Genomic DNA, 17,636 nt, shown 5'->3' on the forward strand with positions numbered 1-17,636 from the left:
TTCTTCACAGGTGGGTGTTTGTTGTCAAGAAAGGCTATCAGGACACAGACACATCTGTCCAGAGCTCTGTCATCACCAAGCTGAAAGGAGTAGCCTTCACCAACACCTCGGAGCTGGGGGAGAGGCTGTGGGATGTCGCAGACTACGTCATCCCTCCACAGGTTGGCATCACCCCGCTGCTATCGTCTCTGCTGTTCAGCTGGAAAGACATCTTCCAGCGTGGTGGCTGGTGGATAGGCTGAAGTGGTGTATCCAGGTCTTTCCTATGAATAAGTAGGAGGTGGGCTACAAGAAAGCAGTGCTGTGCCTTCTCTTTGGTCTTTCCAGCAAATGTCAATGCAGCCTTGTCTCTCTCGCAAAGGTCCATGATGCCTGGCAAGCAGAGTTTTGCAAGCAGAAGTCCTGTGGACTTCAGTGGGACTGCTCGGCTGAGCAAAGCGTCTGCTTGCCTCCTTTCCAGGGCTAGAGCAGGCATGCACGGGGCAGCCCGGAGCGGGTGGGAGATGGAAAGAAAATGTGGTGCAATGTGAGTGATGAGGGTTGCTTGAAATGTGTCTGGCTACACCTGCCTTGCTGCTTCCTTGGCTTGAACAAAGTGAGGTGCATAACTGATGCTTACGGGGAAAAGGTGGCAGCAGAGTGGCCTGGCACCAGGCTGGAAATTGCCCCGCTGTGCTTGCCAGCGGCTGTTTGTGCTTTCCCTGCTAGTGTCTACCGCCTGTGCACGGAAAGGTGTGAGGGGAAAATCAGGGCCCTGTGCTGGCAGGGGGCAGGAAGCTGTAAATTGAACAATTTACTTGTCTGTACATAAGAATAAAACTTCACCTTCCTCCGGCTGCAGCCCGTGTTTACTCAGACCTATGAATCTGTGCTCTGCATCTCCACCAATTTCAACGCAAAGCCTCACTGCAAGCTGTCGGTCTCAGCCCAACACGTGCTGTGGAGCGGGAAGGGCCGAGCCTGCTTGCGGTGCCTCGTGTTCAAGCTGTGTGGAAGCCCTGGGACACTTAGCAGGTGGCTGGTGTGCGCACCCAGAAATGAAATGGTGATGCTGACCAGTATTTTAGCTTGTCAGAGGTTTCTCCTGTGACTCAATGTTCTCATTACTGCTTGTTGGCTCATTGTGGTGTGGTGTGCTGGGTAAAGATAGCTGTCTCTGCCTCTGGGCTGGTGTGCTCTGCGGCGCAGATGTCTGGGCTACAGCATCATGAAGCCAAACATGACTGGGCAATCAGTCTACAACATTGAATCCAGTACCACTGCAGTCTGCCCCAGCGTACATCAGCCTCCAGCAGCCACGGTGATGTTAGACCCTGGGCTCACAGTGAAACTCAGCAACTTCTGTGGACTGTGAATGCAAACGTAGACATCTCATGAGCTTTCCTGCTCTGTGTGCTGATGACTGTTCATCTGCTGAATGTCTCAGGTCAGCCATGAGATGCGTCCCATGTGGGTTTTTAGGAGTATCTGAATGCCTGCTACGAGTGCATTAAGTGACTTGCTCTGCTAACTACTGCATAATCTCTTATTTCGCTTTGGAGGGAGAGCCCTGCGCTGTTGGTGGGTCTGGGTGGGCTGGTTTGTGCTGGAGAGACCTGAGCAGTGGAGCAGGAGGCAGTGAGGGTTGGGAGAAACCCCGTTTCCCCCCACAGAGTGGGCAGCTCTCCTGAGCCCACCAGTGCAGCTGCTGACCGACGTGCCCCTCCTGCTGAGAACAGCCGTTCCTGTGTCCCGAAGCGCTGCTGGGACCTGTGGTGAACGCACCCCACGCAAAGCACGGCGAGGGAAGGAGAGCGAGCCAGATGAGAGAGCGCCGAGCTCCGCTCTCGTGGGCGGAAACCTGAGATCGCTGATTTTTCTGTGCAACAGGCAGGGCTGTGTGATGGAAGGGGGTTTCTGAGAGACTCCGGAATAAATGGCAGGCACTCGGTGTGCTGAAATTCACCACTGAGGGCTGAGCATGCCCTCGGACAGGGGGAATGAGTGGCATTTTGGGGTTAAGCTTAATGTAGAGCAAGGATTCACCAGGTGAATGCTCTACATTAAGCTTAATCCCCAAATTAAGCTTAACCCCAAGGATTCACCTGGTGAATCCTTCACTCGTTGCTTTCTGGGGCTTGTTCTCTGACAAGTTTGCAGAAACGTCTCGTTCCCTGTTGTGGTTCGGAGCAGCCTTGTGGGGTCGCGGGTCCAGAGTTTGCTCCTGATCAGGTATTTCACCATCAGGTGCTCGCTGACGCAAGCAACCAGCGTTACAGGTAGCAGGGCTTGACGCGCTGCTGGTTCCTGTCGTGGGTGAGGACTTTTTGTCCGAGATGCTCGGGGCTGCCCTGCCTCACGCCAGGACCGGGGGCTGGCTGTAATGGTTATGTGCGCCCTCTCGGTGTGATGAGAGCCGGGCTCCCCAGAGACAACCCATGTTTCTGTAGCTGCAGCCTGGTGCTGACCCTCCTCCCTTTCCCACATCCGCACGGTACGGAGCAGAAATGGTAGAAGCTCATGGTTTATTTTGGCATTCATTGCACTTCTGAGTGACAAACCAGCCTCCATCTGTAGAGCCGTGGTAAGCTGCTTTCTCGCCCTTCTTGCTGACTGTACAACTGTCTTCAGGCTTGTTTTTCCTGTGGTTTGTTTTGGTGGTTGGTTGTTAAGGGGAAACCATTCAGGGGAGAAGTTAATTATTTTAACTTTTTGCTGTATGTGGAGAAGGGACCAAATAGAAGTTGTAAACATGCAAAGAAAGGAAGGCTTTAGAACGGGAGTCAGCTATGCATATTGTGGCTTTGCCTAAATACAGAGGAAACACTACACTGCCAGAAATAAGGATTTTAGGGATGAAATTGCAGTCAAGTCTCTCCTTGCATGTCTCAGACAGTCATCCCAATGGCTCGATAAAGCGATCTGTATTCTCTCTGTTACAGCCGTGCTAGAAGTGCTCTGTTCTGTTTTATTGCAGGTCCACAGTGTTGCACTAAATCTGCTCCTGCGCTGTGCCCTGCTGCCCTGCTCCGTGAGCGCGGGCTTGTAACAGCGCAGCTGGGGCGGCCAGCCTGACCCTGGCTGAGAACAAGCACCCACAGCTCTGCAGTGCAACAGGGCCTTGATCCCTGATCAGGCACCGTGTCCTTACGGAAAAGGAGGACAAGCACTTGCCGAGCAGCCAGCAAGGCAAGGCTCAGCAGTCCGCTCACCAAATTAGCGCAATCTCTGATGCAGAACCCCTTAAGCCATAGAGACCCGCCGACCTCATCCAAACAAATATCCAGACAAAGGGCGCTGAGAGAACTCCATCCTCCTGGTAACGGGTACTTTAAGAGTAAAACAGGTTTTCTAACTCTTCCTGCCTTCCTTTGTTTATTCTAGGGTGAAAATGTCTTCTTTGTCATGACGAATCTGATTGTGACCCCAGACCAGAGGCAAGCCACGTGTCCTGAGGTAGGAAGAACTGAGCCCCTTGGCCCCCAGACCCCTACAAAACTGGGGTAAGAACTGACAGAGGACTCCTGGGGAGCAACGAACACGGGAGGGATGAAAGGCGAATGGTTTTTCTCTGTAGTGTAATATCGCAGTTGGGAAAATCAGACTGGTTACTGCAAACCTGGGAGATTCAGCTGTCTTAATTTCCAGAGGCACTGATCATGTAGAGTCTTGCTGACTTTAGCTGAAGGTGTTGGACATCTGCCCAGCTGGAGATGAGACCAGAACAGTGATTGCTCAGGGTCAGAAAAGGCCATGGGAAAACAACTGTGAGGTGACTCAGGCAAGCTACAGTTAGAGGAGACTTTCTAAGAGCCCCATCCTGGAAAGGGCTGAACATTCAGGCTTTCGTTACCTTCAGGACACGGGAAGGTGCTTGGTACCTTCCAGAACGTGCCTTACGGGTCAGAGGCATGAGGTCTTTCCATGTCATGTTGAAAAGTCCTCTGTGGAGACGTGGTTCAGAATGGGCTGGAGCCTGGGGGAGGAGGACACTGGCTGTCCAGGGAGTGTTGTCTCCACGTAGCAGAGATTAAATTTCCGTAGCACAAGCAGAGGGGTAGCCCAGGCCGAGGGCACAGCTTGCTTGTTCAGGACGCGGCTGTCCTCTAGCGGCTGCGTTAACCTGGCGGGCAGCCAAGAGAAGGGTAATTTTGAGCTCAGGGTGCTTGTAGCTTAAATCAAAGGTAGGGTTATCTCTTCAGGTGAAGTACTGTGGCCTTCTGCTTGGTTTTGGTGAGTGGTGGGTGATGCCTGGGTTTTTCCACAGCCTGTCCCTCTCCGGACTGAGCAGAGCCCAAAAGCAGGATGGCGTAGCTGAACCATGGTGTTGCTCGTGGTGCGATACTGTCGAGCTATTTGCACATGACCTGCAGTTACCACTTCAGCTGCACGTTTTCAGTGTCCACCATCCTACAGAGGATTCACCCCACATCAGCAGGACTTTCTTACCCCTCTGGGTCTCGTGTCCTGTCACAGGTCTCACTTCTGTCCTCTTCCACTTTGCAGAGTGTCAGCATTCCCGATGCCCTGTGTTACAAGGACGAGGACTGCCCGGCAGGGGAAGCAGTGGTGGCTGGCAATGGTAAGGGAAGGTTCTCTCCTCCTGTACTGTTTCTTGTAGAAGTGGGTTCCTTCAGAGGCATCAGCCTGGTTACAACCCCAGAGATCTCTGGTGACAGAAAGCAGCAAGGACTTTCTTTTCTTTACTATCTTTTATTAAGATTGCTGCCTTGCTTACAGCTCTGTGGTGACTGGGCCAAAGCACCCCGGGCTGCTCAGAGAAGCAACAAGAGAGTGGTTGTTCCAGCTGAGACCCTTTCATAGCAGGGAGGAGGGCTTAGGGTGGCAGTGAAAAGCATCTGATTTTGATGTGCCCTGTAGGCGAGGAGAGGAGGTGGCTGCTCTGCCTGACCTTTTCTGTGATGTCTGTGCTGCAGGGATTAAGACTGGCCGTTGTTTGAAAGACAGAGACAGCATCAGAAGGACTTGTGAGATACTGGCCTGGTGCCCAGTGGAGAAAAGGTCCAAGCCCAAGTACGTGGCCGTCCTATGCTGTTTCCAAGCTTGAGCTGCTTGGCTTGTGTGTCACTCAGGGTGGTTTCTGGGTTCTCTCTGCTCGGACGCTTGCTTGAATGTTGGCTGTTCCCGTGCAGGAGGGAGCTCTGCGTGGCTCCCTGGCAGGACTGGCCCTCTGCGCCCCACTGCTTGGCTCACTGGCTGTCCCAGGGCTCTTCCAGCTCTCAGGGCTTCCCCTCAACCTGCAGGCTCCTCACCAACTCCTTGCTGGCAGCGTGGGGACAGTGGCACGGCTGGCCTAACACCATGGGATGAAACCCAGCTGTTTCTAAAGTGGCGCTTCCTGTGTAAACAAGCGGGCAGGGTACAAGCGTAAAACAGACAACAAACCCTTCTCTTCCAGGAAACCGCTTCTCGCCAGTGCAGAAAACTTCACTGTTTACATCAAGAACTCAATCCGCTTCCCCAAGTTTAAGTTCTCCAAGTAAGTGCAGGTGCTCGGAGATGCCTCCGTCCTCTCCATCACAGAACCAATAGCCTCGGTTTGCTTCACTGTCCTTCTCCTGCCTGTGGGTCGGGGTGGGGAGGCGGAAATTCCCTCTTCTAAGGCACAGGGAGAGGCCTTTGGCTGCAGGCTGTGTGGGAACAAGGAGATAATGAGGGCTCAGAGCTTCTCAGAGAGCAACTGGGATAAAGCTGTCCTTCACCACATGAGGTTTGCGATGGCTCCTGCAGCATGGGACGCACCAGAGCTTCTAAGGCAGATGGATCTATCCAGCAGCCAGTGCATAGTCAGGTTCCTGAGCTGCTTCTGCTCCCAGATATTCCTCTTCTTCCATAAAAATGAAGGTGCCTGGACAAGGCTGGGAAAATTCAAGTTTAAAAATATGTGTTTGCATTTGCTGCTACAATACGAACAAAATAAAGAAGTGCAGAAAGGAGTGTGTTCTTGCTATTCTCCCAGGCTCAGCTAGACATTTCTAGCATCTTTATTTTTTTTCCTTGAGAAAACCAGGTGGCCCTGGAGCACTCTGGCAACCCGCTCCATCTGAGTCCTTTCTTGAGCCCAGATTCAGCTGGCCTAGTCCCCGTGGGGCCTGGAGGTCATTTTTGTGGGGGCAGACTGCTTTCCCTGGGCCAGCAGTGGAGAGGCTCACAGGGTGACAAGGCTGGTGGCAAGGTGCCATTTTTGTTGTGCACAAGGGGTGTTGAAGTCTCTTGTCTCTGCAGTCTTGGTGGCGTAGGCTGTGCAGGCAAGCAAAGAGGGAGACAAGGTGGATTTCCCTCTTCCTTACATGCAGGATGAATGTGCTGGCAACCAACAATGAGTCCTACCTGAAGAGCTGCCGCTACAGCACGGAGCATCCCTACTGCCCCATCTTCCTCCTGGGGAACATCGTCCGGTGGGCTGGGAGCGACTTCCAGGAAATGGCCTCGGAGGTAGGAGTGCCCCTCGGGCTCATGTGGCTTCCCAGCTGGCTGTACCGCTCGCTGGGTGGCCGTGAGGAGAGCCGCTGGCGACTGCCCGGGGACCTGCCTCCTGTCCAGGGTGCAGTGGAGAGATGCTGGTTCTTAAAATCACACTGGTCCCGTTTATCCTGTCCCCAGGGAATGAGAGGCAGGGCGAGGTAGGTCCTCTGGAAGAGATGGTCGGGTCAGTTATCTGTTATTCAGGGCTGCCCAAACCGCTACTCTGCCAGCAGGGTTTCTTTGTTTAATTTCAACATTACTACACCATTGGTTTAAACCCAGGACTCTGGAAGGCCAGTGGGGCTCCTCTGCTCAGAGAATGCCCCGGGAGGCTTCCCCTGTGGGAAACGGACACATTTCTGCATGAAGAGCCAGGGCTGCAGCACCAAACAGGCTGCGACCCAGTGTGCGAAGCACGGGGGGGAAGATGGAGCCAGTCTGAGGCGTCCCGGGAAGCACAGGGGGAGAGAGTGCAGGCTTTGTGCTGGCTTCTGCACTTGTGAACCTCAGCCCTGCATAAAAGAGCGTCTTCTCCACTGAAATATGTTACAGCCACTTAAATCAGTGTCCTGGGATGAGAAATCTCCTCCTAGGATAGCAGCACAGGGAAAGCTAGGGTTGTGTGTGATGTGACTAGTACCACAAGCATGAACTTCGCCCATCCAGCAGTGTGTGTGCTTGTGTCTGTGACCAGAAATGCAGCTGTTCTTGTCCCTGGGGAAAACTTGCCCAAGGATCTGACAAATTTATTGAACTGAGCTTAAAAACAACTCACACTGTCTCTCTCTTTCATTAAGGGTGGTGTGATAGGAATTCAGATTGAATGGAACTGTGATCTTGATAAAGCCCCTTCTGAATGTAATCCTCACTATTCTTTTAGCCGGCTGGATAACAAGTTTGCAGAAAAGTCCATCTCTTCTGGGTACAACTTCAGGTAAGTAAAGAGGAGAACACGACGCAGTACCACAGTCGGGCTGAGCTGGTTTGACTTGCAGGCGTTGGAGGCTGGCAGTGAAGCAGTACCAGGTCGGACTGTGCCAGGCACTGCCCCAGCCAAGCGCGCCGCTTCAGCGGAGGGAGGGAGTCATGCTCGTGGCAAGCTAGAGCTGGTTTTGATGGGGGAATAGATCTGTTTGAAGAGATAGGTGAATTCAGATGGGTTCTTGGGGGGGGGGCGGATTATGGAGTTAAAATCAGTATTGTTGCATTCCAGGTTTGCCAAATATTACCGGGATGCTGAGGGGGTCGACTACCGGACGCTCATTAAAGCGTATGGAATCCGCTTTGACGTGATGGTGAATGGCAAGGTGAGTTCCCGGGCCCGAGTGTTTCTGAGGCCGGAGAGGAAGAAGTGGGGAGACATTTCTTAGTGGGGAGGCAGCTCTGGGATGAGAACAGCCTCTCTGGGTTGTCGTAGGACAGGGCTCTTGCCATTCATCTACATGGAGCTAACCCTGTATGAGAAAGGAGATGACCTGGAGTGTGGATGCATCTGCATCTCTTCTACCTAAAACCAGGCTCATGTAAAGTCCAACGGAAGTAAATATGCCCCAGACTTGTTTTTCATGCATATGTACTGCAGAAAAAAGAAGCCTAATCCAGGGATGACACAAGCACAGAAACGTAGCTGTGAACAGTTGGATCTGAGACACACGCAGACCTGTAGCCTCCAAGATTGTTCACTGCAGATCTATGGTCGTGCCTGCTTGTTGCTGACAAAACGCACCCACAGGCACCGGTAGCTTCCCCTGTGTAACACCACACCCTGAAGTTTGTTTTTTGGGTTGTTCTTTCACTAAGTACTTCATGACTTTTTTTCTTTTAGGCAGGGAAATTTAACATCATTCCCACCGTTATCAATATCGGTTCGGGGCTTGCTCTCATGGGAGCGGTAAGTGAATGTATTTTCTTAAAGTAACGTATTGGGACCCCGATCCCTCGGTTGGCTGTTACAGGACGGTTGGTTTATATCTTCTTCAGCAGAGTTTTTGCTACTCTGGCTGCTCAGTGAGGTGTCTGTGTCCTGTCTTAAAGGCATTTGTTAATGTACCCCGTAGTCTAAATACCCCTAAGATGACATGGAGTATGAAGGAAAACACAGCCCCTACACATTATTCTTTTTTAATGAATGCTCATTGCTAATTAGATCAGAACGCTTCCTCTTCTACTCTGAAAATAAAACACAAGTTCTTTCTGTTTGCAGGGAGCTTTCTTTTGTGACCTGGTGCTGCTGTATCTGATTAAAAAGAGTAACTTTTATCGAGGCAAAAAGTATGAGGAAGTGAAGTAAGTGGGCTTGGCTTTTGTGTTCAAATGTAATGGCTTTATTGTTGTGACTAATAGAAATAGGAGATACAGGAACGCAGTAAATACTAATGGCCACCAAAGGCCAATTCCAGGAAAGTAAATTCCTCCAAATGAGGTTAGCTGAGTTCCTCCCTCCATAATTCATTGCTGCAGTGAGCTCAGGAGCAAACGAAGCTGCTGTGGCATGGTTGGACTATAAACGGCCTTGCGCTGTTGGTCCATGGTGACTGCGGGTGGAATTGGGGCAGCTCCAGAGCCTCAGGAAACCGGGAAGCGGGGCTGTATCTGTACAGAGGGTGAGGGCCGTTGTGTAAGGGGTGACAGGTCTGGCTGGGAGCCTCTTGCCCGCGTTGCTTCCTGGACCAGGAACAGCCTGCTTGCCTCGTCTGTCACCTCTGCTTGTTTCCTCAGGTCCAGTTCCAGGAAATCGTTATCTAGCCCTACGCTGAACGGGAATCAGAGCCCTGACCAGCTCGGGGGGCTCTAGGCACGGCCACGGGGCTGCCAGCTGGATTCGCATTCCAGGAGAACCACACAGGTGTGAAATCACACCGGGACTGGGAGGTGGAGATACCCCAGATCAGGTCTACTGTCTATTATCGGGATTCCCAGAGGAAAAAAACGTCCTTTAAAGACCGCCCTTCTTTCCCTGAGATGTTCTCTGGTATCCTGAGCTTTCAACAGTGTCGTCACGATGGATTTATAAAAGGATTTTATAAAAGGAAAAAGAAGGCACCAAATGAATGTTTTTATATCTGTTGATAGCTCTATCTGTACCTACGTCAATAGCCAGCGTTATCCTGTGACTGCGCTTTGCTTCCATGTGCGAAAGAGCCGTGATGTGAAACCCCACTGGCACTTTGAGGAGAGCTGAGGCTGAGATTCAACCTGTCTCCGGCTCCACGGGTTTGCGGCCACCACTTCCAGCTCTCGCCTGTGTTACTTGCAAGATTAGAAGTAAAGCAGCAGGACTGCTCTTGTCGGGAAGTGCAATGAAACGCAGCGTTTCAGCAGCTCTGGGAGCCCGGGGGAGAGGGGCTCGTTATCCTACAACGCCGGTGCTGCCTGGGCCTGGGTCACAGCGGGGGCAGCGCTCGTATTGCGGTGCGCGTGTAACCGTTAGGGCTAGAAATGGTGCTGCTCCAGGAAAAGCCTTCGCAACAGCTGCGACAAGGTGCTGCACTCGTCTCAGGAACAGCAGGAGAAGGCCCCGCCGCAGCTCTGAACGGGGAATCGCTTCAGCCACGGCTGGGGCCCAGCTACCTCACCCGCTGCCCGCCGCCTCCATTTCTAGTTGGCCTAGAGAACCGACATTTCGGAGCACAGAACAGGTAACGGCAGAGGAGGATTTTGAAGCGAGGCAGGGACAGAGGTTTTTGTGGTTGATAGTGGGGTTAAGGCACTGAAAAGCAACATGGCACTACGAGCATCTGCACGGAGACGATCTTGGGTTCTCCCTCCTTTGTTCAGTGGCTGGTTTTGTTTATTTGCTCGGGAGCGTCCTTTCTGCATCACTTCCCAATTGCTCATGGGGGGGAGAGATCTGGATGGGGGACTTAATGCTTCTGCCGTTTTTCATGGCACCCTGAACTGTACTGCAGAGACTGAAAAGGGGAGCTCTAGCAGGTGAACCAGGCTTTGCCACGTTCTTCCAAATGTACCAACAGGAGGAAAATTTTGGTATGTCAAAAATACCGATAAATACTGATGTCTGCTATTTCAACACTCTAACTTCCAAGAACTGCTAGTGCTTCCTTGTTTCTCAATAGAGAAACGTCTCATTGCAGCCCATTTTGTGAATTTATGCTCGTGTGGGGATGTAACTAATCTCAGCAAGGTGCTTATAGAATATCATTGTTTAAAGTTTGCATTTGCTTGAGCTGACAGGAGCCGGCTCACCAGCTCCTGAAGACGGCAGGTGAACAAATATTCCTGCCTCATTTAAAGCTTCCACACCATGGCTTGGTACAAACGGATCAGCGTTGTGTGAATGCTGCCACGTCGCCATTGATCAGGAGTTGTCACGATAAAGATCAAGCGTTTCTGTGCACTCTCTGAATATCAAGATTTAAAGGACTCCTGCTGCAGCGCCCTTACGTACGGCTAGGACGGCTGCAGGGAAGGTGGCACGAGAGAGCGCCGTCAGCGACTGTTCTGCACAAATGGGAACAGCAAGTTGCACTCACCTGTGCTTTAACTTCTTTAAGGTGGTTACTCCGAGGTACAGGTTGATTCTAAATTAAAACTCACCTCCGTTAGCAGTGGCAACCTCCAAATCCAGTCACTGATAGCAACCCCCCCCAGTCTAGTCCACTCCCTCTGCTTCTGGTCAGATGCAAGTAATTATTGAGTCAAACATTGAGCTAGAAAAGAGAATTAAACAGTGGAGTTAAAATAATTTAGGATAAGCTGCGTACCTCTGATGCGATACCCACATCCAAAGCCTCTGCTCTTCATTCTCCTCTAGGCAAACGCGAGTCGCTGCGTGTGTAACTGCGCTGGTCAGGCCTCTTAGAAATTCCGCGCCAGTAACACAGCACGGGCTTTCGACTGTCAGAGCTTAATTCTATTTGAATAATTTCTAGATGGTGAAACACATGGTGAACCCCACACGTGACATCAGGCCAAGGCACAACTCATGGAGACCAAGTAGCTCATCGTAACACATAAAGCTGACCCTGCTCTACTGAAACGAATGTTTTAACTTGACAAAACAACGTCCTCTTGTTAGACAACCAAAGCGATTTCCTGAATTTAAGTCTTCAGGGCCTTCAGGCCCCCAGAAGTCCCTAGAATATTTCCCTCCCTTATACCCTCTGTTTAACACAATTCCCACAACCATTGCTGCTGTTAAAACATAACCAGCTTCCTTCTCGGGAGCTTCTTTGAGTTTGATTTTTTTTCTTCTCCTCGTGTTTAATGTACAGCAATAAAATTTGTCACTTTAGGGCAATGCTCTCCAAGACTCTTCTGTGCAGTGTGTTTTTTAGGTTGCACACACCACCTTTTCTTTGCGATATATTCTTATGCTAAGCAAGTCCATTAAACACTTAACTTTGCACAAGCAGGTCTGTAGCAAAGATATTACCTCTACGGTGGGTGATCGAATTTTCCTTTCTGTTCCTGCCAGAGACATACGGAACCACAACACCGCACTGTTCAATTACAGGCAATGCCAGCCCGCTTACAAGCGTGCTCGGTAGGGACTGGGCGAGCAGGCAGCAAGACGCTGCACACACATGGTTGTCTGTGTTTCTGTCTGTGTTTCATTGGACACAATGGTACTAAAAAGGGGCAAAATGTTTGACTTGTGAGAGCATTACTTACCGACTTTTGTATATGCCAGTGAAGAGTGTCCGTGACAATGATGTTATTTATTGGTAGCGTGTACATATAGCAATTGTGGCACTAGCAACTCAATTACATTTCTGTACCAAACCTTCGCATACACTTAATTACACACTACTGCGCAGTATGGCCTTGTGTCAGTGGATGGTTTTTTAAGAGTGCCGTGTTACACGCTGCTTTCCTCAGCATTTGTGTGTAGGGACAGGCAGCAAATCTAGAAGGGATGGTAATTGGTGTGTCTTGCCCAAAACGCAAAGGATACAAGGGACTACATGAATCAAAACCCGCGGCTGTGCCCGCAATTACGGACAGAAGTTATTCCTTAACCGCCAAACAAATATTCATGGGAGGCATCCAAGTGGTGTTTCACATTCAGTTTAATTAGAACAGTACTACCTATTCATTCGTACTTGGACATAATTTACTGACGGTATTAACAATACAAGCGATGAATAACGGTTTAAAAGGTAAGCTGGCCTAGTTGTGTAGATGACTTTTGGCAACAGTCCTCCTGCCTCATTAAAAACCACTGCAGCTTAACGTGGCTCCTAGTTGTTTTAGTAGACGTGAACCATGCCGTACAGGAAAGTCCAGAACAGGACATATGTGAAGAGCCCTCCTATAAGCCCCCCCGTGAAAAGCGGCCTTCGGGATTTAAAGTACTTATTCCATCGCCGTCCGGCTTTTAACACCAAGAGCACGGAGAGGAGGACGGAAGCCAGGAAGTAGAAGATGAAGCCGTGCAGGCCGGTCAGGCCGAGGATCCCCGCCGTGGCGCCCGACAGGGCCGAGACAGACGTCCTGCAATAGTCCAGGATGGCGGCGTTCCCCCGCACCGCCGCTTCGCTGATGAACTGCGGCCCCTCGCGCTTGGCCACCACCGCGGCCATGGCTCCCAGCCGGGCTCGGGGACCTCCTCTCTCCCAACGAGACTGGAGTAAAGGAGACACACGCTGTACGGCCCGGGGGCAGGCTGGCCCCAAGCGGTGCCTCCCGCGGAGAGCCGGGCCCGCGGCACCGACCCGGCGAGCCCGCTCGGCTCCGGGGCGGCCGCCGCCGCGAGGCCGCCCTCAGATGCGCCGTTGCGGAGCGCGGCGGGACCCCAACGGCCTTCGGCGCCCGCCCGGAGGCCCCGCCCGGCACCGCCCGCCTGGCGCCGCCGGGCGCCCTCCCGCCTTCCCCCGGCCCGTACCTCTCATCCACGGCGGCGCGCTGCTCCGCGGGACCCTCGGCCGGGCCCGACCGTCACGCCTCGCACCCTGCCAAGGGACACCGCGCACCGCCCGTCACCGCGGGCCGCCCGCGGGAGCCGAGGCCGCCGCGCCTCCCCGCCGGGCCCAACCTACCGCCACAGCGGGGCCTCTCGCCTCCCCGCCGGAAGCTCCTGTCAGGCATCTTGTGCGCGGGGGCCGCCGGGAGAGCGGCCCGGCTTCCGGCGCCCGCGCCTCCGCCACGGGCGAGGCGGCAGCCGATTGGCTGAGGGCGGCGGGGGGGGCGGGGCCGGGCGAGGCGCTTTTGTTCGGGCGGCGGCGGCGGCGGCGGGGCCATGTCGTACGTGCCGGGGCAGCCGGTCACCGCCGTGGTGGTGAGGCGGGGACGGCGCCGCGCCGGGGGCTGCTGAGCGGGACGGGGACGGGGAGGGAGGCGGCAGCGCCCTGGGCGCTGTCAGCGGGCGGAGGGACCGCGGGGGCGCGGAAGGGCGCGGCCGCGGAGGCTGTCAGCGCCCCGGGGCGCTCGGGCCGCACACGAACGCCTCCGCGCTCCCGGCGGGGAGAACCGGGAGGGGAGCTCCGCCGGTCTGAGGGAACGGCCACCCCCCCTCCGCCTCCTCAGGCGTTGCTTGAGCAAAGAGGGAATAAGCGGCCGCGCAGGGAAGCCCCCTCCCTTCGGCGGGGAGGGCCCTGGGGCGGGCTGACCTCCACCGCCCCGCGTAGGGGCAGGGTAAGCACCTGCCGCGCCTAGGAGGGGTTTAAAAGCTCCGCTTCTTAACGCGTATCAATTGCCTTAACCAACAAATAAGGGTCTCCGTTGTTTCTTCCGCTAGTTAAAATGCTGAATTTAACCGTGCTTTGGGTTGGCCCAGCCGGAGCACGCTGCGCCGCTCCCAGCTGCGCAAGAGCGGACGGCCCCGAGGAGGGGGACGCTGCCCTGCTGTGCCCCACAGCCCGGGCCCCGCTGTTCGGGAAGAACCTTCTCAGCGGTTACTGTTTCAGTTAAGACCGTGGCTTTTTGTCTTGGCTCAAGAATTGCACAAGCTGGCATTTATACAGTACTTAGGTAATGAGTAAAGCTTGTCAGCTGCCTGTCTCTGGATTGCAAAAGCACGTTGATAAGTTCTCTTGAAAAAGAAGCATGCTAATAATAGGTGGTTGTTTCCACTGATAAGGCTAGGCAGGGCATGTGGATAAAGAGCAAGATGAGTTTAGCTAGGAGTGACTGCTAGTTAGTAAGATGTGACTCACGTTTAAAGAGACCTGCTCCATTTTTAGTGTTTTCCCGTTGTATCTCCGGGCAGCAGGACAGTACGGAGTAGGTAAGGAGCGTGGCTGTACGGTGGCACGAGCGCCCTTGGGATGAGCTTGCAGATGGCGTCCTGCCCTGCTGTCTTGTGCTAAGGCTGAGAAGAGTTCGGAGCCAGTTGCTGCAGCACCAAGGCTGCGTGTGACTGGCAGAGAGCAGAGGCCACGGGATGGTTCTGTGCTGCCGAGGGCTTTTAGAGCTGTCTGCTTACAGTCTGTAAGCTCCCCCAGCTGTGACGCAGCCTGCTCTAGCAGGCTTATGGTGTCTCTGTGACAGACAGCCTAACTGGGTCTTAAGTATCCGCGTCTGAAACACACTTGAGATTTCTTCCAGTGATCACAGTACTCAGCTATTTTATCTTTTTCTCTTTTCAGCAAAGAATTGAAATACATAAGCTTCGTCAAGGTGACAATTTGATTCTGGGATTCAGCATTGGAGGTGGCATTGACCAGGATCCGACTCAGAATCCTTTCTCTGAAGACAAGACCGACAAGGTCAGATGCTCTTTGTTTTCTGTAGCCACTATCTCTGCAAAAGGCTGAGCATACCCAGCTCGCCCAGCAAGCTCTACGCACTTGCACCTGTGTTCTGTCCCCTCACATAGCTGACTGCTAAGGTTCCTCTGTTGCCACGTTGTCGTTTGCAGACTAAGCTGGTTTTAAGTTAGCCCTCCACCTTTTCTGTTTTCCAACATTGCACAAACCTGTTTTAGCTGGAATCCTGTAATATACTACGAAGTATTTTTGCATTGTCAGTGGAATGGCCCTTGAGTATTTAATGCTCCCATATTTAGTAAATGAACACTTAATTTTTTTTTTTCCAGGGTATCTATGTAACAAGGGTGACAGAAGGAGGCCCAGCAGAAGTTGCAGGACTTCAGATTGGAGATAAGATCATGCAGGTAAACAGCAAGATAAGACAAGTACTAACGTAGTACTAAGTGCACACTGCAGAGAAGTTCCTGCTGGGGGAAATACTGTCTTCTGGGTACTTCCCAGGACAGTTTGTTGTGCTTATAAATAAACTGAGCTGTGGCAGGAGCACATGTACTACGTAGTTCTGATTGACAGAACAGTTACAGGGCACCTGTGAGTCCGTGCACCTGCCTCATTTTATTTTTTTCCTAGGTGAATGGCTGGGATATGACAATGGTGACCCATGACCAAGCTAGGAAGAGGCTGACAAAAAGGAACGAAGAAGTGGTACGGCTGCTGGTGACCAGGCAATCTCTGCAGAAGGCTGTGCAACAATCCATGATGTCCTAATCAATCATCAAGTTGGGGAAGGGTTGGGGAGGGAGATGTATAGACTGATATCAAGCAAGGAAGCAAATACTAGACCTGAACAGGTTGTCTGGAAGGAGTGCATGTTCCTAACTGTGGTAAACACTATATATTTTTTTTTTTTTCCTTCCCTTCCTCTGGTGTAACTGGCAGTAGTAAAACTCCGGTCCCCTCAGCAGAGTGCTTCTCTGAAGTCTTCCCTGCAGGTACATGGTAAGACTTCATTGTAGTCATGGCTTTCAGGAGGACAGGACAAGCCCTAGTTATCTAAGGAAGCAACTGGAAAAGCCTTAACTTTGACAGGATTCTTTTGTAGCACAAAAGCTTCCTATTTTAAGAGGAAATGTTGTTTCTGCTATGGAAGATAAGAGGGTTTGCTGTGCTTAAGCTTTTAGAAGCGAGCTGTCTTGTCCCCCCCGTGCTATCGAATGAAAATGCCAGAACTAAGAGGCGCACGCTGCTGCGGGGAGGAGCACTGTACTAATCCCACACTGTGTGCTAGCTAGACAGAACAGGCTGAAGGGTTTGGGGCATTACGGTTTACTGCAGAGATTCCCTGTACAAAGCAGCCTCTTCAGACAAGAAACAACCAAGAAACAACTAAGTAACACAGAAGTGTTAGATTAATGCCTGTGAAGTACACTACAAGTTCATAGACACTACAGTTCAACTTCACTGTCAGAGTAAAACCTTAATTCTCTTTGTTCCCAAGTAATTTGTAACATCAAATGAATCAAGCTTAAATGAACATGAAGCAGGAAAGAAAACACTGTTGCTGAACTTACCAACCAAAAGAGCTGCTCATAGCTGTAGAGTCTTCAGTTCTTCATTCCACTTCTATCAGACTTGGATCTTGGTCTGTCTTCTAGAGGGTTTTGCTTAAATCACTGATTTATTGGATGGAAGAGATGAATATGCCGGCAATTTGCAAAAGTGCCTCTTGACCAAATTTAAACTTCTGGTAAGATACTAAGTTGTTTAAATCAACAGGCCACAGGATTTAAGATCCTTGCTGCAACACTAAGTTAATCATCTAGCATCCTAGTGGTCTGTTAGCCAGCTAGCTTTACAATTATCCAAAAACTGGAGTTCTTAATCCCCTTTGGTTGATTGACACATAGCTCTACTTTCCTTAAGCAGTCTTCAGGTAAGCTGTTGTAAATAGAACATGAGGAGGTGGCAGACTAACTTATTCAGTACATTACTGCTGGGCCATGTACGTATGTTGTGATTAATGCATCTCAGACTGTTCTGTACGCACCAACAGATGCCTATTTACCATTTTTATATCTATGGAATTACTACAATACTGCTTTTGAATTTTGTAACTTAAGAATTCAGTGGTAATTTTTAAGGCTTTCAAGTTGAAGTTATTTTTTTTACTATAAAGATACACTGCTATTTGTACTGCTATTTCACTTGATTTTACACACAATAAAACAAAGTTGGATTTCCTGAGCTGTTAAAGAGTTCCACATCACGTGAATGCCTCCAGCTGAGACCTTTTTCTGGGTCAAAGTGGATTGTGGCCTACATGAACACAATGCAGTCTGAGGTGAGCAAGGTCTGGTTTGAGTGGTGGGTATTTGCAGCATTGGTGAGCTGTCAAACCTCACCTCGTCTCCAGCAGGGGGGAGAAGGGGTTCTAGTTTTCCCTGGGTTGACACCTAGTGAGACAGATCAGCTTTTGAACATTTAAGTATTGTTCCACAT

At 51.6% G+C, this 17,636-nt stretch overlaps 3 protein-coding genes across 16 annotated transcripts in view; 2 read left to right on the plus strand and 1 right to left on the minus strand.

Moving 5' to 3' along the window:
• Positions 1–11,681, plus strand: part of ITGAE (integrin subunit alpha E) — a gene marked incomplete at its 5' end in the record, with an annotated part of 59,015 nt that extends 47,334 nt beyond the window's left edge. For 5 of the 12 annotated variants that reach the window (XM_082328435.1, XM_082328432.1, XM_082328434.1 and 2 more), the window contains 10 exons: positions 3,364–3,435; positions 4,486–4,561; positions 4,917–5,013; positions 5,399–5,479; positions 6,297–6,435; positions 7,263–7,399; positions 7,679–7,772; positions 8,291–8,356; positions 8,669–8,751; positions 9,184–11,681. In XM_082328435.1, the coding sequence (XP_082184561.1) occupies positions 3,364–3,435; positions 4,486–4,561; positions 4,917–5,013; positions 5,399–5,479; positions 6,297–6,435; positions 7,263–7,399; positions 7,679–7,772; positions 8,291–8,356; positions 8,669–8,751; positions 9,184–9,259 (921 nt within the window). In that variant the 3' untranslated portion in view covers positions 9,260–11,681. The other 7 variants (XM_082328436.1, XR_014229983.1, XR_014229984.1 and 4 more) reach the window with 7 other exon arrangements.
• Positions 11,682–11,984: 303 nt separating this feature from the next.
• EMC6 (ER membrane protein complex subunit 6) lies at positions 11,985–13,526 on the minus strand. 2 transcript variants are annotated; one of them, XM_082327911.1, is made up of 3 exons: positions 13,467–13,526; positions 13,313–13,379; positions 11,985–13,052 (listed from the first exon to the last, which is right to left on the minus strand). In XM_082327911.1, the coding sequence occupies exon 3, from the start codon at positions 13,008–13,010 to the stop codon at positions 12,678–12,680; it is 333 nt and encodes a 110-aa protein (XP_082184037.1). In that variant the 5' UTR covers positions 13,011–13,052; positions 13,313–13,379; positions 13,467–13,526; the 3' UTR covers positions 11,985–12,677. The 2 variants fall into 2 exon arrangements, with proteins under 2 accessions (XP_082184037.1, XP_082184036.1); XM_082327910.1 differs by having other exon boundaries at positions 13,313–13,501.
• A 95-nt stretch (positions 13,527–13,621) lies between these two features.
• TAX1BP3 (Tax1 binding protein 3) lies at positions 13,622–17,478 on the plus strand. Of its 2 annotated transcripts, XR_014229948.1 has the most exons (5): positions 13,622–13,705; positions 15,015–15,134; positions 15,464–15,541; positions 15,768–16,884; positions 17,369–17,478. XR_014229948.1 is itself a non-coding variant. In XM_082328261.1 (4 exons), exons 1-4 carry the CDS (start codon positions 13,667–13,669, stop codon positions 15,903–15,905), a joined length of 375 nt encoding a protein of 124 aa, XP_082184387.1. In that variant the 5' UTR covers positions 13,622–13,666; the 3' UTR covers positions 15,906–17,362. The 2 variants fall into 2 exon arrangements, 1 of the variants encoding a protein (XP_082184387.1); XM_082328261.1 differs by lacking the exon at positions 17,369–17,478 and having other exon boundaries at positions 15,768–17,362.
• The last annotated feature ends 158 nt before the right edge of the window (positions 17,479–17,636 follow it).

This window comes from Platalea leucorodia (genome assembly GCF_965183815.1).
Source record: "Platalea leucorodia genome assembly, chromosome: 16".
Taxonomy (NCBI): domain Eukaryota; kingdom Metazoa; phylum Chordata; class Aves; order Pelecaniformes; family Threskiornithidae; genus Platalea; species Platalea leucorodia.